This window comes from Hypomesus transpacificus, chromosome 22 (genome assembly GCF_021917145.1).
Source record: "Hypomesus transpacificus isolate Combined female chromosome 22, fHypTra1, whole genome shotgun sequence".
Lineage (NCBI taxonomy): Eukaryota > Metazoa > Chordata > Actinopteri > Osmeriformes > Osmeridae > Hypomesus > Hypomesus transpacificus.
This window is the reverse complement of record NC_061081.1, coordinates 11,197,752-11,224,195: the sequence shown is the minus strand read 5'-3', so window position 1 is coordinate 11,224,195 and position 26,444 is coordinate 11,197,752. Positions and strand designations below refer to the sequence as shown.

General features: G+C 42.7%; 1 protein-coding gene across 1 annotated transcript; it reads right to left on the bottom strand.

Moving 5' to 3' along the window:
• Nucleotides 1-897: 897 nt before the first annotated feature.
• chrna8 (cholinergic receptor, nicotinic, alpha 8) lies at nt 898-24,945 on the bottom strand. Its single transcript, XM_047045156.1, has 10 exons — nt 24,747-24,945; nt 19,102-19,241; nt 15,192-15,236; nt 13,353-13,462; nt 9,006-9,085; nt 8,741-8,908; nt 6,435-6,629; nt 4,948-5,034; nt 4,233-4,342; nt 898-3,546 (listed from the first exon to the last, which is right to left on the bottom strand). Exons 1-10 carry the CDS (start codon nt 24,814-24,816, stop codon nt 2,971-2,973), a joined length of 1,581 nt encoding a protein of 526 aa, XP_046901112.1. The 5' UTR covers nt 24,817-24,945; the 3' UTR covers nt 898-2,970.
• Nucleotides 24,946-26,444: the final 1,499 nt, after the last annotated feature.

The window sequence follows — 26,444 nt, the reverse complement described above, 5'->3', positions numbered from 1 at the left end:
GAGGAGCTTGAGCCTATTACTGAGTGGGGTTTACACACATCTATTGGAAAGCTGTGCATTGATTGGATTGTCAAACCCTCAGTTGGACACGTACCTACGCTACACATTTACTCAATGGTTTGTCAGTCCTGAGGGCCAAGACACACACCAAGCCTCAGAAATGATGTGGTTCTTACATGTAGTAAGGTGGAGGGGTGTGTGTGTGTGTGTGTGTGTGTGTGTGTGTGTGTGTGTGTGTGTGTGTGTGTGTGTGTGTGTGTGTGTGTGTGTGTGTGTGTGTGTGTGTGTGTGAACTTCCAGCTGCTGTTACGAGATTCAGACCTCATAATCTTCTTCCCATTATCAAATGCAGTTATCTGTTATGCCAATGCAGAGGTTTTGCTGACATGCTAAGCTGGGTTCAAAAATGCTCTCTATCTTGAATGACTCTATCTGTGTCCTCATCGTAATGGAAAGTGAAAGTGGCAAGGGGCTGTTAGATCAGAGCAGAGTGACTATTGAGTGTCACTGCCATGGGTGATGGAGCTTTCACTTTCCAGCTCATACTCTGAAATTGAAATTGCAGCAATGATTGCATGAATTGTTATAATCGAAGCCTGTTGCATCATGGTAGTTGTAGTGTTTAAAAGGATGGCTTAAGGCTGCCCCTTCGTGGTGTCAAGTGACACAAAACATTTAACAGAAAGTAATTTACAGTTAAATTGTAAACATTCTGCCAGTTCTAACTCAAAATAAGTCTTACTTTAGCAAGATACTTTCGATCTCTGACCAAAAAATTACCTCTTTTTTTTATAGCAACATAGTACAGTGATTATTTATTGTTTTCTAAAAGGATAAAGATAACATTCAGTAGAGAAGCAGGAATCACGGTATAAAGTAAAATACAATATACTTAACAAATTTAACAACACAATAACATTTCAGGTGCAAGTGTGGCCCTAGCAGCACCAAAACAATGGGTGTCATTGTGACTTGGATAATAATATAAAAAACACCAAACAAAATACAGTAAGAGTTAAAGGTTATTTACACATCTTAAATCTTTAATTTAGTTTCAAATAATATTTTTTTGAACAATTGAAAACAAATGGAAGAATAGTTGAAGTACATTGTCTGTATTCACTAAAAAGTATATTGAATGTATTCATTTTAATTTCTACTTAGATACTGAATCTGGTGTATTGATGAAGACAAAGAAACTTGGAGTATTAATACCATTCATTATGGTATTACATGAGCAGTATCTTTCAAAGCACTGAACTATGGACCAGAAGCTTGTTTCACCGCACAAACAGAGCTTGTGTATCATCCACCTTTGGTTAGTGCTGTGGCAGCCATCTTTTGTTGAAACATCACAACAACACTCACCAGATAGCTATCACAGTGGAATGGAAAACAAGAACAAGGAACATAAGAATGGTACAAAATATCTACATGGTTAATTACATTGTTCACTCCATAACATAGGTAAATGTCCACTCACTGAAGCAATAGCATGTTAAATATGATTCTTTAGGAAGGTGGACTTCAGGTTAGAAAGGCAGCTTCTTAACAGAAAAATGGTCTTACAGTTTCATGTTCTTACACAGGTACATTTGGTGGGCTTATCAATAACCAAGTAATATACAAATTACATATATGAATATACTGCAGAACCAAAACAGTTGTCCTTCTCATTTCCAAAGCCATGACATTTCAAGATGGCTGAAAAGTGTCTTTTTAACCCTTCCCATTTCATGCTCTTTAACATTGTCTGTGTTCCTTCTTTAGGACCAAAGGTTAGGATGAATGTATTAAATTCCACTCACGGTTGGTAGAAGAACACAACAAGATCATCGTGTGTTACAAAACTTTGATGTAATCTGCTCATACTAAAGAGGATCAGTCACAATGTCACGGTGCAAGCGACAAGGTTGGAGACAGTGTTATGTAAGGCGTCCCTGTAATCGTCTCATGTACTTTGCTTAGCAGGAGATTAATTAAGGAATGTTTGCCTTTACAGAATATTATAGAAAACAACACAAAGCTATTTGTACTACAAATAATTTGTGTCCCTCATTAAACCCATAAATAGACGTCTCTGTTTCAGACACCTGTCTTCCTCCTCCTGTCTTCCCAAGAACAGGGTTTCACTTGTTTTATCAATTCGATTTTCTCAAATTTTTTCATGTGTGTTATTCATGGAATAATTACTGTAAGATAGATGTTTTACTGAGAAAAAAATCCACTGTCATATTCTGGGTCCATTAAGTCTTCTGTTATTGTTGCCAACTTGATTAATGTACTGAGAATGCCAATTATTGAAATAGACAACAAAGAGAGAGAGAAAAAAAGAGAAAGGATAAAGAAAGCGCACAGAATAAAAGACAATGAACCTACACTCCATAGTACAGTGGTTATGTGTGGTCTGAGCGCTTTACTAGAAAATCATGAAAATATTAAAATAAACACTCAAAACTATCTCCAAAAATGAAAAGCTCTGAAATCAGTGAAATATGCATTTAGTGTTTACAGTTAAACCGGTACTTAATGTGCAAATTTCAAAAGTTTGTGAAAATAAGCATATAAATGAAAGTGAGGAGGAAAAGGAGAGGAAAATAAATCAAACAAAATGACTCATGACTGAACTTGGACAGATTCTGGAAGTGCTGAAGATGGGTGTTCATGAAACTAAACAAATTTGTGCATGAAAAGTGCATTAGTGAGTTTCAATTAGCTTCAAGCCCTTACTGGGCAGCCATCTTGAGAGGACCCAAATCCATGTCAATAACTAAACCTGTGACACTTCATCCTTAATATCAAAATATAGAGATTTGGTTTTGAACGCACTTGTCATTGACTGGACCTTAGCAACAACTTCAAAACAACAGGATGGGAGTTGACTTTTCAGAGTAGGCCTAAACGAGCAAACATTGTAGCGTTACAGCTTGTCAGCTAGTAGCCTCTCCCTCGGGCACGCAGTCTCTCTGCTCAAGCAAAGTCTTTCGAGACGGCTTCAATGAAGTTGGGTGCTGACATGAGGATGGTGAAGGTGCAGATGATGGAGAAGAGCGAGAACGCCACCAGGCAGAGGCGGTCCACCACCGCCGCCGCAAACTTCCACTCGCCGCAGATGGCCTCGCCCTCGTCCTGCTCACGGAAGCGCCGCGCAATGTACTGCACCTCCTCCAGGATCCGCCCGATCTCCGGGGCCTGCTCCAGCAACGTCCGGCCTGGAACCAAGCTCATCTGGAGGGGAGATCCGGCCGTCTGGCTCCCGCTCCCGCAGACCACCACGCCAGAATCACTGCTCGAGGGACAGCACGGGTTATCCACCCCCGCGTTGTGATAGCCAAAGTATAGATTCATGTTGCCATTGGTCGTGGAAGTGGTGGCGGGTTGGCTGGAGGGCTGCCCAGGCATGGCACCCATCGGGATGCTGTTGGCGCTGGTGTGCTGGTGGGGAGCTTGGCCGTATTTGTAGGCGCTGGCGGCCATCTTGCGCTCTTCGCCGGGTTTCTTCATGCGCAGGAACCAGGCGCACCAGTTGAGGAGGATGACGCGTACCTGCAGAGAGGGAGGGAAGGAAGATGAGAGGAAGAGGGAGAAAAGAGAGGGAGGGAAGGGAGATGAGATGAACAGAGAGAAAAGAGAGGGAGGGATGGTCACAGGTGAAAATAGGCGAAAGAGAAGAATAGGACAAAGAGTGAGAGACACAAGGGGGGAAGACACACACTAATACACACACCAATCAGTGGATATCAACAGACACAATGTGACACAACGGGTCTCTATGGGGTCTGTTGGTAGGTACTGTTGACTGTGTGTGTGTAAAGGTCCTAACAGCGCTTCAGACAGTGACTGGCAGGAGAGCCCAGACAGTCTCACTGCTGCCTGACGATGACATTAGGGTGACCCAAGAAGACACAGCCTTATTTGATGCTTCACATCTGGGACTTGCTTTCATTTCTTTTCTACAAAAACATGAATGACTCTTGATCCTCTAAAACAAATCGCACAGTAAGTATTGATTTCTACCAAAGACAATTGAAAATAGGAAACCTTTCTAACGTTAATAAATCTGTCTGAAATGCTGAATGACGGAAGACGTCATTTGTTTTATGTGTTAATACTGGGCCAATTAGTTTAATTGGCCCAGTATTAACAGTTAGTTTAACAGCACATCGTCCAAAACCCTTCCAGACTGGGGGTGTTGATGTGTGGTGATGCAGCATGTATCTATGGTAACCTACCCATTTGGGCATCTTGCCCCCATGGGGGTCGTGATGGTGGAATTGCAGAACCAGTACTGTCACCACCACGGACAGACCCACGATCATCATGGTACTGGCAAAATACTGGGCTGGGTGGGGCACAGACAGAGAGAGGATGGGTACTGGCTTTTGGGAAAGAGCAGGTAATACTACAAATACTGTTCCATTACATATACCATTTTCTAAACCACAGTACATGACAAGCACATCACCGAACAATGTTATGTAATACTTCAATCTGAATTCCCTGATTGTTTGATATTTTCTTTGTCTCAATAATTCGGTCAATGAGTAGTCCAGTAACAGTGTACACAGTAAGACAAACACAGAACTCATAGTAAAATTGATTTTTAACATTTGGTCAGAGGCAAATGTGAACACTGGGGAAGTCTAATGTATAATGCATTAGTCTGAGCAGCAGAGTGCGGATAAGCATGTTTGAAGGCCACCATGGCTACATACAGACACTTTCTAAAAAGGCTGTGGTTTGTGGTGAAGTTAGTCTCATCTGAATTAATTGGTTACAAGCATTTGGCCTTAGGCAGACCATTTAGAACTGGTGGGAACCAGTGTTCACAATAATCTATTGTCTGTTTTACCAACTAACACTTTACATTGTACTGTATGTATATGTGTCCACAGAAACAAACACACACACACACACACACACACACTGAAAGTTTGTCATTCTTACCTATGAGGGGAACAGAGTCGGAGGTGGCTGGCATAATCTCTGCCACCAGCAACATGAAGACTGTTAGAGATAGCAGAACTGTGATACCTGAGAGAGGGAGACAGGGATAAACAGATAAAGGGATCAAGAAATTAGACTCAGAGAAAGCACAGAATGAAGAGAGATAGGATAGAGAAGGGAGTTGTATGGGGGAGAGAGAGAGAGAGAGAGAGAGAGAGAGAGAGAGAGAGAGAGAGAGAGAGAGAGAGAGAGAGAGAGAGAGAGAGGTGGATTGAGTTGAATCAATGTTGTTTCTTAATGCATGCCTCCACGGGCACTTGGTTGGTTTCCAGGTGAAGGTGTTTGATCTCAGTTCACCTGTATTTCCTGCAGTGATGACTTAAGGTCTGTCTGCCATGCAGTCAGTCTCTCACGGCAACGCATTTGAACACCCTTCATTAGTATAACATGTGCCTGGTAACTACAGTAGGAATTGATTTTGATTAATGGTTGTAGATCCAGGAAGTAGTCAATAATGCCAATATCAGTGATCAGTTCAAAAGGGGAGGGAGGCAGAACAAAGAATCGTGGGAAATAAAGTCCCATATATTATATATGTTTGAGATACACATACACATGAATTAAGCAATAAAAATACAAATCCTGCTCGACAAACATAATATGTTTCAGGGGAGAATGTAGTATTTATCCAAGGGGATTTAAAAAGGCACAATCCTCTATCTTCACCCTCCTCTGTGTGGAACACCTTTTTAATGGACCCCATTGGTCTCCCCTACGAACGTGAAGAAAGAATTGCAGGACGTGATAACCATTAGAATCCTAATCTGTATAAGCTTCTGTTGTATGCTATTGTAGTTGGTGCTATTTACCTAGCCTGTAAAGCACAGGGGGGAATCAGTGGCCTTTCAGGCTAGCCTTGCTACTCTAACGTATCTGCACTGGCCACCTGGGCTTCTATTCATTTTTAATGAACATGCTTTTGGCACGGATGCTAATTCGCACCATAATGTCTGCATTAGCATAGCGGCCTGAGGATTATCAAGCCATGTCTAGCTTTGGGATAGGGACACACCTTTAATATGAGGTGAACCATAGGGAGACCAATAGGATCCTCCTTGTGGAGGTTTGACTGGAAAGTTTAAAAGAACAATAACAGCATGTGGCGTATACAACTATAGTTGGTCCAAATATGAGTGTTTAACAAACATGAACTAGAAACATTTCGTGTGTTGTGTGTTTGCACGCAAGTTTGAGTGTGTGTCTTTGCACTGGAAATGTGTGTGTGTGTGTGTTTGTACTGGAAACGTGTGTGTTGGCAAGTACCTCTGTACTCTCAACATAACATACTGCATGGGAATGCACCTTCCAAAAACTAGGTGTGTGTCTGTCTCTCTGTCTCCCTGTCTCTGTCTGAGCATGCACGTATGTATGTACCGTATGTACTGTATGTGCTTGTGTATGTATGTATGTGTCCCCCCTCCTCTCACCCAGAGAGATCTTCTCCCCAGAGTCAGCGGGCAGCAGGAAGACCAGCAGGGCCAGGCCAGAGATGAGCACACAGGGGATGAGCAGGTTCAGGCCGTAGTACAGCGTCCTCCTCCTCATGGTCACCGTGAAGGTGACGTCAGGGTAGGGCTCCTTACAGCAGTCATAGTACAGCTCGTTACGCTTGGCTGGGACGCCTTGGGACACACAAACAGGTGACAGCATGTAATTATGTTTTTCAACTATATAGTTTATAGACATGTATACATATCATGTATTAATAAAGAGAGAGAGAGTCAGGCATACTCTGAAACATTACAAATGAATGAGTATATATTATTGAAATACATACATGCTTGAATGATTTTTTGAGCTGATGACTTTCAAATCTTTGTAGAAAAGTGACCTTGACAAGTGATCTTGTATAAACAATAAACTTCATTCCATCAAACAGATTGTCCTGTGTCGGTCTGTTTTGTTGTGTTGACATACTGCATGTCTGTGTTTGTCCGTCTGTCTCTGTAAAATACAACCTAATGTTTTGCAATTCAGGGATTGAAGTCAACATCACCTTGTATCTGTCAAGATTCAAAACCAACTTAAAACTCAAAAAGTATGTGCGTGTGTGTGGGCCACCACATCAATGAGTCTCTCTGATCTGAGAGTGACATTATCTGACTGTGGTTTTGACAACAACTTTGACGAGACATCAGTCGAAAGTAAAAAGTAAAGGCCACGTCAAAGTAAAGGCGAACTCTTCTATTGAAAAGAAGTATTCAATTATTTTGAATACTTTTCAAAAGAAGTTGAAAAAATTTTAGGCATGTAACTTCTTTGAAGGAATCATCTGAGGCTTGAAACTTAAACAAGGGTTTATTCATCATCATCATCTCATGGTACCACCACAGTGGGTGTGCCATTCTGTGATTGCTTAGAAGGATTTAATGCTTTTGCACGTACACATAGTTCTATAATCTGATGAAAGAAGAGGATCTGGAAAAATTATTGGCTAGGGTGTGTTCTGGCGTATGCTTTTTAATGATCATCAACTGCCATTTCACCTGAACCATTCCGAGGTCTCCTAAATGTTCACGTCCGCATCATTTCCCAAAGCTCCCCTGACCGCTCAGTCATCCCGAACACAACTCACAGAATTGTGTTCTGTGCCATGGAATATATGTGAATATATGTGTGTGTGATTGTGCCTGTGTGTGTGGCTGTGCGCGTGTGGGAGGGGATGCGGGTGAGTGTTTAAGCGTGTGTGTGCAGGGGGAGGGGTGCGTTTGTGCGAGTGGGTGTGTTTGTGTGGGTGTGTCTGTGTGTTAGTGAGCACGTACTATTTTAGTAGATATACATGGCTGGAGAAAAAAAGCTTAACATCTCTAAGTAACTGTTGGGCAGTTGGTCAGGGTTCGTCCTAGGTCTGCACCCAGGCTGGCTGGCAGTGTACTGAACCATCCTTGGGCCAGCTGTCTCCACACACCCCAGGTTCTTTCTCACTCTCCAACCAGCTGGGCTACTCACTGTGTATGAGTGTGTGTGTATATGTGGTCTTGTTTAACCATCCTTGAGGGGACAAGGGTGGTGGAGAAGTTCTCACAGCTGACATTTTCTTTGGCCCCAAAACTTCAAATTATATTTCTAGTGGGGTTTAGAGGTGTTAGGGCTAGGGTTCGAATTAGGGTCCGGATAACATGAAGGGTTTAGGTTAGGTATGAAACCATTTTGAATAGGAGTGAATTGATGGTCCTCACTAGGATAGTGAAAGAAACCTGTGGCGTGTGTGTGTCTGTTGGAGAGACACCCAAACCCAAACGGTACAGTGAGGATGGAAAAGGTGGAATGTGGGAGCAAAGTACTCAACTGAAAAGCAAAATTCCACTTGTCTACATATGGCCATCAAACCAACACACAGCAGCAAGCAGTACACACCTACACCTCAGGCCCCTCAATCTCCACCCACAGCAACCACTTTACCAGGATCAATAGACTGGAAAAGATTGATGGCTACAGTGTGTTTCACAGGAAGGGGAGTGGTGGGCGGGTGAGATGAGGGGGGTGCAAAAAGACCTCTTGCACCTGATCAAGTCAGAGACGGGCATTGGCTGTCTGACTCAGGGGAAGTGACTCTTGGGGTGCAGAAAGGCGTGGGAAAAGCACTCTGTCTCTCTCCCCCTTGCCCCAGACAGGCAGAAGAGAGATAGTGTGTGTGTGTGTGTGTGTGTGTGCGTGCGTGCGTGAGTGTGTATTTGTGTGGGTAGGGTTGTTTTGCGTGTACGTGCACACGTGTGTGTGTGCAGTATCTTACCCACAAGATCCCATTCGCCATTGGGTATGTAGGTAGATATGTCCACATCCAGCATCTGCAGGTCCAGCAGCCAGCCGTTGTGGGTCCATGAGCCAAACTTCAGGTCGCACTTCTGCACGTCGAAAGGGAACCAGCGCACGTCTATATAGCATGTGCTCTTCAGGATGCCTGGAGGACAGGGTTAGTGGTAAGGATGATGATGGTTAACGTATGCAGCAATGACGATAAAGGAGATAAAATGAGATTGTGTGTGTGTGTGTCTCACCTGGTGGAATGTACTGGCAAGACCCTGAAGCATTGACCAGGACATTAGTGTGAAAGGTAGCATCAAACCTCTCATCCGCACTGGAGAGAAAGACAGAGAGAGAGTGAAAGACAGAAAAAGATAGAAAGACAGATAGACATACACACTCAATTATACTGGTAGTGATTTCTGACACTGGTCCGGAGTGAGAGGGATGAAGAGAGAGAGGAAGAGAGGAAGAGAGGATGATGGTGTGGAAGAAAAGAGTGAGCAGAGGCACTGCGAAGATTAGCGCTCCGCTCCACAGACAGCGTTTTCATTATTGATCAGCTCTCGTTCAGGTCTTAATCAATTGTGGCGTTTGGCCGTTGGGATTGCCGTCCAAACAAACGCCATCAAAACCAGGATAAATCTAAGCAAACATTAGAAATAACAAGTGATACCCTCAGCATACACAGCACCAGTCATCTATCGGATGTTTTACAACTTTCCCTCAACCAAGTTGCAAAAAAATATACATATTTTTTAATGGGAATTCTATGTATTGCTAGACAAGTCAACTTGACCGTAACGGAGTAATTTGGAATAATATTTATTTAAAATGTCTTTAAGATCTTTTTCACCAGCAGATGATGTACCATTTTCCAGTGAAACCTAATGAGAAGAGATCTCAAATCAAAGCCATGCCATAAAAATGGCTTTCACATTGTTTGAGGACCCAACGACTGGGTCAAATGCAACAGTATTCTAATCTAAACAGAACGCTATGCTGCAATCTGTAGGATTTAGCCATGGACACTTTTCATGAAGGACAATGAGCAATAAAGCAAAGTGCTCATCCAAAATGCTAAAATGATTAATAAAAAGGCCTAAGTCATGCTTCCAGCCATTAGGGAGGTTTTATTGAGGCAAAATGTGAGCACTTACACAACACAACAGGAGGTAGATGAAAGGTTGCGCAACCTTCATTGTCTTCCTGACAGCTTGTCAAACACTACCAACACTACCAGAGGGGCGGGAATTATTGTAACACACTGGTGAACTGTCGCTTTTTGGGGCCAACATTTTAACAGCAGGCATTTGAATGAGTACATAATGTAGATTCATTGCCATGTCTGGTAATCGGAATTTAATTATTCTATTCACTTAGGAGGTGGAAGCTGGGCTCGTTAGAATCCATCAACACAACCATAATAGCTGCAGTATGCTCGTCTGTATGATTGTCCTGAACAAGTGACCAAATCAACCATTAGTATCTGAAAGTGGCATTCGGAATGCTAATGTTTGATGCTTGTTAATGGCATCAAAAAAGTAAGTAGCATTAAATAACTTTAGAATGAAAAAAATCGTATTTTACCTTCAGTCCCATGTCATGCAGGCAAGCTAAAGTGATTCTAGTTAATAGTAAATTAAAGTAAAAAAAAAAACGATTAACTGATTTCAAACTGCCTCGCTGAACCTTGCAAAGATAGGGGAGATTATGTCAAGCTTTAATGACCATTAATTAATAATCATGCCAAACAATCTTCAAAACACATCCAAGTGTGGCCTAAAAGTGTGGCACACATGGACAGGAAGCATGCACATCTCAAAGAGGACATTCATGTGTGAATAATACATAATATGAGTTGATCCCTCTGAAAAAATGTGTGGCTACAAAAGAAAATCCCCTTTGCCCTGGAGCAAAGCACTGAGCCTCAGAGGATTCAGCTAAATCCATCCGGAACACATTCATAGTCACCAAAGATTAAATACTCCAGTGCGTTATCATTCACTAAAACATAAATGGCAACTCTTCTCCGAATCTTTACCTTGCCTCTCTGACATATTGAACATCAACCAAGATCAGAACACATTTGGAAGTTTTAGTTGAAGGATCCTAAAGAGGGGTTCTTCCAGATTTAAAAAGGTATGCTGTGAGGGATTCTATAAAGGTTCTCATCATGATAAACCAGGCCTATTCACAGTGATTCACTGTTTTTATGGGAAACAGATGAGCAGTCTGAAACATCACACTTCGACCTCCACTTTACCTTGTGTTTTTTTGTTGTGTCTATCTTTCTTTCTTTTTTCTATTTCTTTCTTGTCTCATCCCCAACTTAACTCCAGTTATGCAGTTTTGAGAGAGGTTATTATATTCTGACAAATGTTCTGTCTGCCAGTGGGATTTGTCCTGTAGTCATATCAGCACACCTCTGACCCATCCTTCCTGATTCTCTTCTCTCTATATGGTTCTTCAGAACTATAACGTTGTTACCCTTTGCGATCGCTGATTCTGACAGTCAGCTGCTTAATGTTCTGTGTCATCCTCATTAGAGAAACTGAGCCTCCTTCTACACCGTATGAAAACCTCAATTACACACAGGCACATATTCACACACGCACACAACACACACACCGGCACACACGCCCACGAGAACGTTGAAGCCAAGCTTGAAATCCATTCCCATTTGATCTCACCAAATAAAATAACCTTCAATCACCTTCAAGGTAACACTGGGTAAGCATGGCCATCAATCAGCCCCAACAACACCCCTTATCTTACATGTAAGATCTTACAAAGAGAGCATAGCTCTGTGTATGTGTATGTGTGAGAGTGTGTGCGTGTGTGTGTGTGTATGTGAGAATCTAGGTGGTGTGGTTGCACTATACCCTCATTCAACTGCCTCTCCAAATGATCAGCAATCACATCCTCTGCCTCCCAAACCCCAAATGGGTTGAAAAGTCCTTTGTGACGATGTTTTAAAAGTCGTTACAGACACCAACTGAATGGAGCTTATTGTGTCAGTGTAGCTTGTAGAAACAGGTGTGATCTCTTTAAAACGATTAGCATTAATGGTTTTGGGAGGAAATGATCAAATGTATGAATATCTTCATTGAAAGTACTAACGATTTGTCAATTGTTCATAATGTGCTGAATAACCACAGCATACAATAATTTTTATTGGACAGCTCAAGAGAACTTCTTTAGGTGGATGCACTGTATCTAAAGTACAGTCTCTTTCCTAAAGTTGACCTGACAAGCTGCCCTGAGCAGACTTGATGAGTTTGGTTGTTCAAGGGATACAAACACTCCCGGACACTTTTCACAACTTGTCTCTTTTCATCTGCATCATGTCCACTCCTCCTCAGCTTTCCTTCTCTCCACCAGCACATCCCTGGCTCCTTGGCCACCCTTCTTCTCCTCCACAGCCTCCCTCTCTCTAGCAGACTAAGTGAACAGGGGAGGAGACGCACGGGGGACTATCTCTCCTACCAGATCAAACACACACACAAACACGCACACCCTATCCACACGATGCACTTCTCATTCACCTGGGCACTCCGGGTATTGTAGACATTTTTTTCAAAAGCGTCACAGCTGGTAAGCACAGAGCGAAATGTTTATGCATGTCATCCTAATTTTCACGCAGGAAGTGGAAAGACAGTGCAATTCCAAACCAAAATGGCTGCCAGTGATCCATCTATATTTGTATTGAATTGGTGTTATGAAATGTTGAGACACAAAATGTCAGTTGCTTGTGTCCCAAAGTCCCAGTTACTCATTGGCATATTTAAATAGTTGTATTGGCTTGGTGACAATAATAAACTCTATTGTGATTTTGAATGTGTCAACCACGTGCCAAGCCAAGTCTAAAAGTACCAAGGTAACACAGAGGCAACCAGCTAAACCAAAAGACAATTTGTCTGTCTATTACATCCGTGACCAAGTCGGGCAGAGATACTTGGGGGAAAAAGGAAAACATTGGTCTCATTTCCATCTACTCTCACAGGGTTCCAAATGGTGAAGTTAACGTAATGGAATCAGGGAAGTGTTCTGCTACAATGCTCTCCTAATCAGCAGCAATGGGGATGTTCACCAACCCATCAAATCAAATGTTGTATAGCCCATGTCACAAAGGGATTATACCAACTGTACCTAAACCAACCGATTATTCGATCTTCTTAAGATGGAAATATTGCTTTTTTGGCATGTTTCCAATCATCTGGTTTAAGACAGCAGCAACTGATGCAAAGCCTTGTGGGAATTGTGTGTTATTTACTCCCCGAGGCAATCAAATCTAAACCGTTTGATTGGCTAGGGCTCCAAGCTTAAGGTTAAATTCACATCAGGGTTCCTGTGTGCAGGCAAACTTCATCTATTCATATATCACCAGTGTGTATCCCCCTTTCTCTCTCTCTGCTCCATTCTCCCCTCTTTTCCCACTCTTCTTCATCCCTCCCCCTCCTTTACTCTCTATCTTGATGTTATAGAACCACAGAGACATAGCAGACCAATCATGTATCATTAGGGTATATTTACGTCACACTTTATTTCTTTGAAAACCAAAACCCTTTGCTGCAGCTATGTTGTGAGGGTAGCCCTACCTGTTGTAAAGCAGGATGTCTGGGACCCAGATCTGACTGGAGGGGAAGCGCAGGTTCTGGACCCCCGGGTAGCTCTCTGTATTCCAGGTTAGATAGATATCTGTCCAGTACTGGGAGAGAGGGGGGAGGAGGGGGAGAGGAGGGGGAGAGGAGGGGGAGAATGGGGAAGAGAGAGGAAAAGGAAATGGAAAGAGGGCAGGTCAAAGTGGGACGCAGGAAGAGAGGAGGGACAAACACAGAAAGAGAGGGGGCGGGAAAGAGGAGAGGGCGACAGAGGAATGAGACATGGTTTTAAACTGCGAGCAATGGCAGACTGCTGCTTCAAGCAGTGTTCAGCAGCAGTACTGAACAGAGCACCCTGACTCCAGGTGCCAGTCTGTAACACCGCCAACTAGCTGGCATGGTGGCCATCTTGGAAAACCACCCTCTCACGTACTCAGCAGTCCAAGGGGTAATGATGATAACAAACAACTCATTGTTCTGGCAATAAATCAAACACAAATCCACTTTTAAACTAGATATACATAGACAAGTCACTTGGGTAAGTGTCTGATGTAATACATGGTACCAAATATGGAAAGGTTAGTGCTTGAGTTTCAACTGCCAACTGTTTTTTTGACTCTGACCCTAATTTTCTCATCTAGTTCAGATTTGCTTCTGACTTCAGTGTATTGATCCTGTTTAGTTATGTTCTCTGTCTTTGGTGTGTGTGTGTGTGACCACAGATGCAGCAGGCAGGTGAACTCAACTGGGCTGGGGATGAGAGAATCTAAAAGGGATTTTTATTCCTCATTCTTGATACCAATGTGGCCACGCCAAACATTGGGTACACTCTTAAAATGTGTGTGTGTGTGTGTGTGTGTGTGTGTGAGCCTTCATGCCATGCCAACATCATGTCAAAGCCAGAGATTCATTTAATCATCAAAGCAATGCCATCTATTAATGGTACTCCCTGGACACAGTGTTCTACACAGGTACTGTAGCTAACTGTAGCTAAATGTATAATTGCTACATATGTTAATGTGAGGCCCATGTGACTCATGATAAAAACCTGTTTAATGTCCTGGCTTGGAACACAGCTTTGAGGTAAAGCAGTTAATTAAAACCCCATTGAGAGACTATGTGGGTAGAGAAAGCTCAATTGGGTATGGTGTGTTCCAGATCTGAAAACAGTTAAGGTGTGTTTGATGTGTCTTATTAGGGTCGGTGGAACCACTGGGACCATTTCAAAGCACCACATTGGGCAGGCAAGGTGAGATAAATGGTGCGTAAATGAGTTTCTAAACCTGAAACAAATAAACTCCAAACAAAGTCCCCTTTAGCAAAGTAAAAAGGCATGTTTCTCGTAAATCCCCCTTTTCTACTCTGAAATCCCTTTGAAAATCACAATTTAGTAGAAATTAAACAATTTTTACAATGTTTTTCATATCAAAATATTATTTATTGCTACCCTGAGCAATAGCCAAGGCAAAAAAGCAATTTGAATATATATATCTCCTTGACCCAAAACAATAAACTAAACATCATGTCAGGCCTCCTATTGCCTTCAGAAATGTAAAGTTTCTAAGACGATTAGAGTATGTTTGTTATGCATTTTTTATGAAACAATCCCTCCTTCAATTTAAAATCCAGTTCCTTCCTTTCTCTCTCTATCTCTTTGGGTACACATCAGTTAAGAATATTTTTCCACAGAGTAAATATAGAAGAAGAGATTATACGACACCCTGGGGTACAAACACCTCAGCCTAACTCAACCGAACAAAAAAAAAGGGTAAAAAAAAGTAGTATTTTACTTGCAAATCACAGACTCCTACAGACGATGCCGGAGAGCTGACTTACCAACTGAAGCCACGCGTTTGTCATGAGGACCTGGTTCTTTTCATCCTGGATGGGTAGAATGACAGAGAAAAGGGGGGGAAAGGGGGGCAACAACGTAAGGTTCTGAGTGGAGGTGTTGTAAACAGATTTTCACAAGCCTTCCCCTGGGGGAGAGAGAGAGTGAGGTAAATATGTCTGGGAAAGCAGAGATAAGACAGAGGAACATATTGCCTATTAAACATGATATGGACACCACGGTCGCCACCTGAATGACAAAACACATATTAATAGGTGATGTTTTTCAATGTTATCCTCAAATGGCTTGAGTTTGGAGGGCCAAGAAGCCGTCTCTATAATGAGGCACTGTGATTCTCAGACTTACCATTGAATTACCACACCAACATAAATTGTTTTATTACAGTTATTATGCTTTATGGCAGCATATCTGCATGGAAAAACACAAGGATATGGGACACATAGAGAACAAAGGGAACCAGTGGAGAGAAGGAAATAAGAGAACGAGAGTGTTGAGCAAAGAAAGGTAAACCTTGGTAAACCCTACGTGACACAGGGAGGTGTGGGCCTGTGTGTTGCATGTGACTTGACAGTCTAAATATGGTGAATTCCCTCTCTGGACTCCCAACCAATTCCAGAACGTGTACCTGTCAGCCATGATTGCAGTTGATAAATGAATCACCCTCAGTCGCAGTCTTCAGTCACATATCATTTCTGTCACTCGATTCAGAATGCAAAGCTAGTCATCGCACTGTAATCTATGTCATGCTGGTGTGCATGTTGGAATTAAGCCTTTACCTATGACTTGTTATTGTTTGGGTGAAGATGTCAGGATGAAATGGTCCCAATCCTCTCTCATAAACCTGTCCTCTAACTAACGTATACTGATACACTTAAATACAGCAGTGAAATAGAACTGTAAAGATAATGGACATTCTATACTTTGAGATGACAGCAGAGACTGCTTGACTCAGGAAGAGAATTGCAATGCCTTTTTAAAAGAACATTTGCTTTTTGGGATAATTTTTGTTTTGACATTTTGAATTTGTGATAACAAAACTAAAGAAAGAGAGAGCTGAAGTTTTATTTTCTTGGTTTTAACGGATTTGGGTCAATGAATGTACAGAGCAGAAAGGCAAGGCCACAGTACATAAACAGTACAATAAGACTCAACTTGACAACAGTTTTGTGGCTTCGTAGCTGAAATAATAAGACCATAGTGGTGTGAAAATCAACAAAATAAATATTAAAGCACTCTATTGCTTTCACAAAACAAGTGTTGCTGACCTCTGAAATAATTTAGAAATTGCTTCGTTAGAATCACAACAAATGAGTCTTAACTACATTCTGTGTATTTAAGGGTACTGTGATATTACTTTGGGGTACAGTGGTTTGAGACTTAACAATAAGAGGTCATCTTTTTCTGGTTTTGAGGCCTGCCACGTCCTGTCCAGGCCGCTGTAATATTTGATATCCATGCCATGTCTTCATCTCATTATTTTATTGGGTTTGTGTTTTATTGATGTCACTCTTCCACCATCACATTGCCCCTTCTCTTCCCTTATTCACTCCATCTTTCCTCCCCTCCCTCTCTCTTGTTCTCCTCCCTTCCACCTTTCGCTCTGTCCATGTATCCCTTTGTACTTTCCCCTCTCTTCCTCTCCTCCTGTCTATGCCCTCCCTTTGTCTCTCCACACTCATCTGTCTTTCTCTTCTCGTCCCTCCCCTGTCTGCCTCTCTCTCTTTCTCTCTCCTTATATGTCTTCCTCATCCCTCCACTGTCTCTCATTCTTTTCCCATCTCATCATCCCTCTCTTTCTGAATTACAGCTTTATGCCATATAAGCTGGTGGTCTACAGACACCGCTCTTCCTTTTCTCTCCTCCCTGCCTCTTTGTCTCTCTTGCTCCCCACCTCCCTAGACCCCCTGTCCAATCTTATCTCCTCCTGTCCAATCTTATCCAGCCAACTTTCAAAGGACCTCCTCTCTCAAACCGACAGATTGAAATGGAACTGTACTTCTTCAAAAGGAAATCTGCCACAGGTTCAAAGCCCTGTGTGTCAGCTTGTCTGTTAGGATCTCTTCTTGAACTTGAGCTATGTTTAGTTGTTGGTGTTTCTTTTGTGTGTCTTGTTTTGCATTAACTGGGAAAATCTGCTTTGGATCCTAAAAAGTGAATGCCAATCAACCCCAGCACCCAATGGCAACGCTCTATTTGCTACATGAAGCGACTTTGATTGACTTGGAGAGTAGAGGTAAGTAACAGTCTGTCCCGCACGTGTTTATCTTTCAAACTTGGTCCTCTCATTCAGCCCTCCATCAATCCACAAACACACACAAACACGCGCACACACAGACGGTGGGTTAGTGCCATGGCCTAGTTCTCCGAGCCAGGTTAGTTGGTTGAGTTAGCAGATGGTGGTCAGGGTGAAGGTCAGGTATAACCATCCATTATTCAGCAAGCAAATTCTACACTCAGGAAGACTTTTTTCATGCACCACCATCCATTATGTATCATATGGTCATCTATGGTGTATTAACAATGTTTTGGTCAACTACACAAGGGAAAAAGTTGTCTTGTAGTCACACACACACACACACAGCAGCAGCTGGCTGAGAGGCGTGGCCTGTGAACAGATTAGGGTGAAGTCATGCATGGTCAGTTTCACAGCTCCCAAGCTGTGGCCTATGGGGCATCCCCGCCATCTGGGGCGCCAGTGGAGCCACGCCCAACTGAGCCACGCCCAACTGAGCCCTCGCCGTGCAGGACGCCACATTCCCATACCTGATAGGTCGACAAGGGAGCGGTCGGACGGGGGACAACTATTAACGGTAATAGAATCCAGAGCAAAAGTGCAGAGTTTGTCAGAAAGACAGCCTTTGCCTGTTTCACATGTCCACATGAAGATGTATTAATTAGTAGGCAATGCTGATTCAGCTGTAACCCAAGGAAGGTTGGCCCTTATACAAGAGCTGAAAATACCACATGTCATGTTCTGTCCAGGATGCATCTTGCTGAGTACCATGCATACCATGAAACAGTAATGCTCTCAACACCATGCAACTGAAATGAGCCGTACTCATAACTCACTGCGGTAGAAATGGCACCCTGTGCTCGGATGGAATTGCGTGTCAGTGTTTGTTGTTTTTGTTGTTTTTGTAATAGTATTCTTAAGATGGGACACTTGGTTTTAGTGATGGTCAAAGCAACAAGTGAGGTAGCAGTTGGAGATGGACTGTATACTCCAGCAGAGCCACCACTGTGTGAATGTGTGTGTGTGTGTGTGTGTGTGTGTGTGTGTATGTGTGTGTGGACATGCTTGAAAACATGGCACAGGAACAGGAGAGAGAGACAGAAGAAGGGTCGGAGAGAACAAAAAACAAGGTGAAAGAAAATGTCTAAAAAGCATGTGAGAACAAGAGGGACTGAAGACAAAGGAAAGGGTGTGATGGGAGAAGAGAGAGACATTTCACAAGAAAGAGAGGTGAAGGTCAAGAACGAACGACAGAGAGGGAAACAATCTAAAAGAGCACATTACACTCCAAGATTGAATTTTCTCCCAAAAAAGAGAGTCAAGGCTTCTGAAACTCAAATTGGAAACATTCGCAGGAGGGAGATAGAGAGACAGAGAGTAAGAGAGAGAGAGAGAGAGAGAGAGAGAGAGAGAGAGAGAGAGAGAGAGAGAGAGAGAGAGAGAGAGAGAGAGAGAGAGAGAGAGAGAGAGAGAGAGAGAGAGAGAGAGAGAGTAAGAGAGAATGAAGTAGAGAGAGTAAGAGAGAAGGACGAAGACTTTGATCGTTGAACAACTGTGCAATAACAGGAATACGAAGTCTCACTATGACTGTGAAAAATGTGTGAAAAATGTAATCCAATGCCAGGGAGTTTGCATGAAAATACACACACACACACACTTACCACGTCTATGATCTGCAACAGTGTGAAGCCCAGCTCCACCAGGATTGGAGCAGAGTCGTTCTGTACCGGTCTTTCCAGGCGGTTATAGTTTACCATCAGGTCTCTGTACAGCTTCCTCTGGTGCGGGCCACCATGGAAACCTGGCCAAGCCGGGGAATTAAGAAAAATACCAAAAAAGAGAAAGAAAGAAGTCTAAATCAAATTATACATACAATACCCCAACATGCCCTGTTGGACTGATAACAAAAGGAATTCAAGTCAACCCATGTTTCTTCAGAATATTTGAATTACAGTAAACTCAATCATGCTTATACACTGTTGGCACAGCAATAGAAATTAACATTATAATATTTTGCTGAAAGCTATCATAGTTATAATATCAGCATCATGACCTGTAATTATGGAGACTATTCTTTCTTTGTCTCTTGTTGTATTCATTAGCACATTCGTTATTAGCTGGTTTACACAAAACGATGAGGCCCTTGAAAAATGGATACTTAGCATGTCATTAGGTTCTAATGAATATGCAGGACTACCGGGACAAGAACTCCTGCTGCATTATAATATATTTTCAACTGGTAATTTTTTCCTCTCGCTTCTCTGCTTTCATCTATTTATTCCAACCTCACAGAGACCTCTGCCCCATAGTCCCTCCAGCAAACTCTCTGTCTTTTTACTCTTTCATTCTCTTTTTTTTCCTCTCTCCCTCTTTTTCATCCAAAGCCATGAGAGACACAGAGGACACAGGCATGTGTGAAAATAACTGTGTTCTCAATTAGAAAGGTTTCAGGACATACTATATATTAGACAGAATCCCCCACCACCGCCCAACATAATCATCCATCACTTTCCAATTCCCTCCTCAGCCCAGCCAGGACAACAAAGTTGGCTCCCCTCATCCGTCACAGCGTGAGAGAGAGGACCTCTCCTAAATTAGATGTACACTCTCGAGCAATTATCAGTCGCAGGGGAGCGCTCAACACCTTAATGGTTCTCTAATTTGCTAACAAGCCTAAAATAAACAATGGCGGCGTTCCGTTAAAACAGGAAGGTTACTTGAACCGGCAAGGCTTGAAATTGGCATATGCTTGATCGACAGCTTGTCACGGTGACCCTGGATCTGTTTTAAGTGTTCAGGGACAGCTGGGATCTCTAAGGGTGTGAGGTTCGATCACTGACTCTAGTGCAGCTGTAAGAGTACAGGGCTACTGGGCTAGGGGTGTTCAGTTGAGTGCAGCCCATTGACTCATACTATGAGCGTGAATTAGTGCTAATATGTGAAGAGAGTGAGAGACAGAGAGCAAGAATGACAGAGACAGGGAGACTGGAGAGAGGGAGAGAGTGTAGGAGGAAAGGAGGGAAAGGGTGTTGAAGAGTGAGATAGGAAGTGTGTTGTGAAGTCTAGAGCGTGAGAGAGGATAGGGTGGACACAAGATACTTTTAAAAGCTTGTAAAAGGTACAAGGCTGAGGGTGACTGCCCGGTATTATCGTCTACTCTTCATTAGCTTTCCTGACTTACGTATTCAAGCAAATCAAGCCCCATGGCTGCGTGCTCACATTACTGTAAAATGTATGTATGTATGTATGTATGTATTTATGTATGTATGTATGTATGTATGTATGTATCTAAGCAATAGATCTCATCAAGTCTCTTCCTATTTGATTTTTTTTTCTGATTTGTAAACTGAAATAATTATTGTGTGTCTTACAAATATGCAGGATTAACACAGGACATGAACCACAGAGGTAGCAGCTATTATCTGGGTTCTCGCCATATTAAATCACCTAATGTGATTTGTTTAGAACTCTTTGAAAATCCCAGTCTGAAAGCAGGTCAGACTGGCTTTAGAAACCTCTGGATCACCTTCACTTGTGCTTGACTTGGTGACAGCTCAGAACCAGAAATGATCACCCATTGTGATTAATGGGATGGAATCTTGATCATCTCTTTTGTTTCTTTCTTCTTCTCATCATCATCCCATCTTCCTTATCAGATATGAGATTCCTCCTTCTACTCTTCCTCCCCCTCTCAATCCTCCTCCGTCAACTTCCTTGTAGATGAGCTCCTTCCTGTTTTGACTGGGCTGGCAAAAGAGCCATTCCACCTCTGACATCCCTCTGACAATCACCACAGAGACCAATATAGACAAAGCAGCAACACAGCCAAATTAACTGACCAATGGCTACAATATAAATCTCTTTCATTGCTTTAGCTTCCCCCATAAGTCCACTTTAGGCTCTTCATGTGTACCCGCGAGGGAAAATGTCTCCGATTGATACTATCCAGTTAGATCAGTCTAAAACAAAGCAGTTTCTTTTATTGCAAAAGTCCATTGTTGTATTGTAGCATCAAGAAGAAGCAGTTAACTTTAAACACATACTCACAGACTGTATGCTGTTGCTGTCAATGCATATTCAACAGCAGAATCACTGAGTAAATGTGTTTCTTTTTTTCTTTTGACGTTCCCAGTCTGTCAGTCATAAACAATGATAGTCAAGGGTAGCAATAAATTCTGCAAATAGACTACATTCACTCTGGGACACCACTAGCTACAAAGTCTGCATGAACTAACAAAAGAACCACACAGGCAAAAAGTCAGAATTCTGCTTTTAATCAATACATTGTAAACACCATTCTGAAATAATTCCTCTCATTCTTTCCACAGCACTTAGTGCCATGTCCCCGGCCTAGGCCAGACCGGGTTCTAGTCTGTTTCTTCCAGGTCCAGTCATCCATTCTGCTTCTTCACTCCCTCCCGGTAACTCAACTCACCTGCGGCTCATTCCTTCATCAACACCACAGCTCTTAAACCCCGGATTGTCACCCACTACTCGCCAGTTTGTCGAATCACCGACCCCACGTCTGTATTCCTGGCTTTCCATGGGTTTTTGACTAGACTACGCCTGTTTTTGTGCTGACCTTGTTTCTGTCTACCACCAGATCACCGCTTCCAGTCCTCCTGCCGGTACCCCCGCTCCATCATCCACCAGCTACCCTCAACCGTCCTCCCCATCTCTCTCGCAAATAAAGTCTGCGGACACTCAGAACTTTGTGTCGTGCGTTTGGGTCCTCAGTACAGCGGTGACACTTAGCCCTCCAAAATGTTAAACTCCTCAGCATGTTCACCACAAATAAAACCTGTGTTGTTCGTTTTTTCTGCCACAGAAAGTGAATAATATAATATTGCAGTTATGTGCAAGTTAAAGAGGAATGTAAAAGTAAGAAAAAGCTACATATCACCACTTGGATGTAAACAATTTATTTACTGACTTGCCCATTTACAATATGGTACAATTCAGCTGAAACAGCTATCTAACATCGCGGAATAATGAATATTTAATCACTGAAAATCCTATGCCTCGCTTCATCTCATCAAGCTAAGTTAAACAGGTCCAGACAGGAAGCAGCTGTTGGCTTCACCTCTGTGCCAGACACTCACTAATCTGGGGGTTTTCCTACCTACATGAACTCCATTGTGGGGTTTAGAAGGTGAAATATCAGCTTCAGACAGTTTGTCACCCTCACCCTCATGTGTGAGGGCAGAGAGGGCCTTTGTTGAGCATCCTAGAAAAATGTTCCGGACCTTAATCTCATGTCCCCTTGAAAGGTAATTTCATTTACCATGATGTAAACACAAATGTTTATTGTAGATTGGCAACGGTACTCATATCATAAATTTAATATAATTGTTATAATAAGTGTCTCTCCCACCAATTAGCCCTAACAGTCTCAATTAATCTGTTTTAACTTAATTCTGGACGACCCATTAAAACATTTAAATATCCCCCAGAAACAGCCAAAGGGAATTCACAGAAGAAGTAGATTACATATTGATTTGTCTTTGGCTCTCCGCCACATCTTTGAGCGAAGCAAACCAGATTAAAAAAATAGACTAAGCAATAACTGACAAAGATGGCAAACATTTTAAAGATCAATATTTACTGTATACATTACTTCATAAAAGTGAAGCAGAGCTGGGGGAAGCACATGCCGAAGACAGACTCCACAGACTCCACATCCAACTGAGGTACGGAAAGCAACAAAGACCAACAAAAACCCCTGGGGGTTTTTAGCTTCCCAGAATTCCTTGGAGGGTCCTCCTGCAGGTGAACATGAGAGAGGTGGGGAACCAATGCGGTCCCCCGACATCACAAGTCTTGATACAAGGTTTGAGCGTGTGGCCCTGACTTCTTTTCATGGCTCAGTTACCAAGGGAGTTACCCATGAGCTTGACTCAACAACACCTGAACAGCAATCAAAACTGTCTGGAAGGAAACCTACATTTGACAGGCTCAGCTCTTTCGAGAGGTTTGGGGCCCATCAGTGACTTTGTCCGGGGAAGGACATCAATTCTTAAAACACCCATGCCCCCATCACCCACCCAAAGGGGATTGGCTGCAATACACCATAATGGTGACTGAAGAGTTTGTATGATGTATTGAGTCCAGTTCAAAAGGCTGATGTTGGGATCGGCATGCTAAATCAGATTCTATCCGTCAAACTAGCGGCAGATCGACCGCAGAACGTTGCCAGCATCTTAAGTTTGTAAGGATGGATGACGAAAGGTTAGGCTTGATATAACAGAGTTTGTGTCACAGCTGTTCTTCTCAGCTGTTGAAAATGAAATACAACAACGTCTACATAAAATTTGCTGTTAATTTGATCCCAAACCATATGTTACGAGTGCTCATCTTGATGTATGTCTTGTAAACAGATTTTGTGAACAGATTGTCACTCACTAAGATGCCCTACATCCAATATGTTACATGTGATATGTGAAATGTAGGCTGTCTTAGTTGTAAGTTGCTGTGTGTAAAATTGTAGTTCACTAGCTTAGTCCATATGGTGTCTTAAATGAGGATTGCTACTGCAGGCTTCTCCATCTGTCAGTATCTAACCCTGTAAGTATAGAGGATGAGAAAATCAAGAGGTGTGAAGGTCATTTTATAGCCTCAGAATTACCTTATTTTCATTATTTGAATAGCTATCTAGGCTATATGACGCCTGAATCCATCAACTCACAGAATGAAATAAATGCACATATCAACTTCTGGGTCAAACATGTCTGAAGGTTTAACTCTCGTGGCTTTATCAACATCTGGATAACACTGAGGCAAATTCCTCAATCCCACATTCCAAGATTACCATGGGTGAGTAGAGAGGAGGAGGAGGGCGGGTCCACACAGTGTACACTGTAGGTTCTAGTGCGTGCCTGTGCCTCAGCATACTGGTACCTTTGTAAATGCGCCAGCTGTTCATGGGGTAGTAAAGAGGTCACACACACACTTCCTTTTTCATAAACACAATTACTCAAACATTACACACACTGCTTTTCTGTCTTTCTCACACTCCTCAACCAACAAATACACACATGCACACAGTGTACTGCAGCATATTGCATGGGGAAGATCACATTAGGCAATAGGCTTCTACTGGCCCATCTCACTTATTGATCTTAGCCAGAGAAGTGCCAATTTGCTCTTTTTTATTTAATTTCACACCAATGTTGCATGTCAATTTTCATAATTCATAATTGCGGAAGAACACCTAGACACATATCCACCCATGTCATTACAGTTTGCTTCTGTATTGACAGACAGATGTTGAATGAATGACATTGTCAAAATAAGTGCGTTAACCCACCTTTGAAACAGAGCCCCCACCACATGTAAATCCAGACGAGTACACATCCAAAATGCCTCCGATGATGCATTGTAATCACGGCTAAGAATCCCAAATCCTTTGAGTTTGTGGAGATCAAACTTCGGTTTGAAGAGGATGCACTGACGATTATCCTCTTTCGACTATCCCTGCTCTCTCTCTCTCTCTCTCTCTCTCTCTCTCTCTCTCTCTCTCTCTCTCTCTCTCTCTCTCTCTGTAGCTCTCTCTGTCTCTGTATCTCTCTCTCTCTCTCTTACACACGCGTCTCTTGTTCTCTATTTCCTCGTGTGTTGTTAGAGAGCGCAATCCGCAGATGTTCAAATCCCGTCTCACTCTCTATGAGCCAATGTCCCTGTCGCCTAGAGTTCACAAGCAGCACAATGTTGGCACGCATCTTGTTATCAGGCACTAGCTTTTCTTTCCCTCAAGCTCACGAGCTCCGTCATGTACAGTTTCCAAAAGGTTCTCCTCGCATATTTGGACAAATCCAAGCCGGTGCCGAGGTTATGGTGACAACCACCTGTGACCTGTACGAACGAGGAACGTCATACGTCAAGCAAACTGGCAGCACTGCGATTGTGTGTTATTTAAATGTCTGTTTATTTGTCGCTCAACACTTTATACATTGTTGTATAAATGATTGTCTTGATTACTTCATACATTTTGTCAGAACTAGAATAGCATAACTGTTTAAAAGGTTTTGTTTAGGCTACATATTTCAAGTAATGTAACGAAATAACGGTAAACAGGTTTAAGATGCATTTTATGAGCTGTGCGGAGTGAAGAAAACTTTGATTAACTACGTGTTTTCCCTTTCCTGCCGGACAACATATCCTGAATACGATATAAACTTTGAAAACACGATTCTTTACGCACATGCTAGGCTGCTTCTGTATCTAGCCTATATGGTACTGTGCACATTAATAAGTTCGTGCATGTTTGACATAGGCACGCTTATCGTGTAGCAAGGTAGGTAGACAATAGTTTTAACATAATCGAAGCACGCTAGTTGAATTCAAATGTATTAAATTATGTCGGTCATCATATGGAACATCTTGCATAATTTAATTGCCTCAACAGAAAAGCTGCGCTGCGTAAAGTTAGATAATAGGTAGGCTAGTTGCTTCCATGACTCGCACAGTGCTCGGGCAGGCGGAGGTTGCAAGTGGAATGGTGGTGCATGTATGGGGGGTGACAATGTGGCATTGACACCGCAACTTCCATATTGGTCTTTGACCCTTTACCCTTGATCACCCCCCCCCCCCCCCCCCCCCACACACACACACACACACACACACATTCTTTCTTTCTCTCTCTCTCTCTCTAAAACTCTGTTTTTACACTTGTGAATCGCATTTACAAGTCAGGTACTCTGTGTCTCGGAGCATCAGAGACCGAACATCCCACGCCTTTTAAAAACTGCACGGCTTCTTTCCAGTCTGGCGCGTGTTCCGGCGGACGTCCGTCAGCTCGCATAAGCATCCTTTGGGCGGGAGAGAGGGAGAGAGGGAGAGAGGGAGAGAGGGAGAGAGGGAGAGAGGGAGAGAGGGAGAGAGGGAGAGAGGGAGAGAGGGAGAGAGGGAAACTGGCAAATGTGAGGTCAGAACAAGTCACGTTAATGACATGACTTGATGAGGTAGCGTCTTTAAAACTTTGCTCTTGCGGCATCTTATCAGTCAT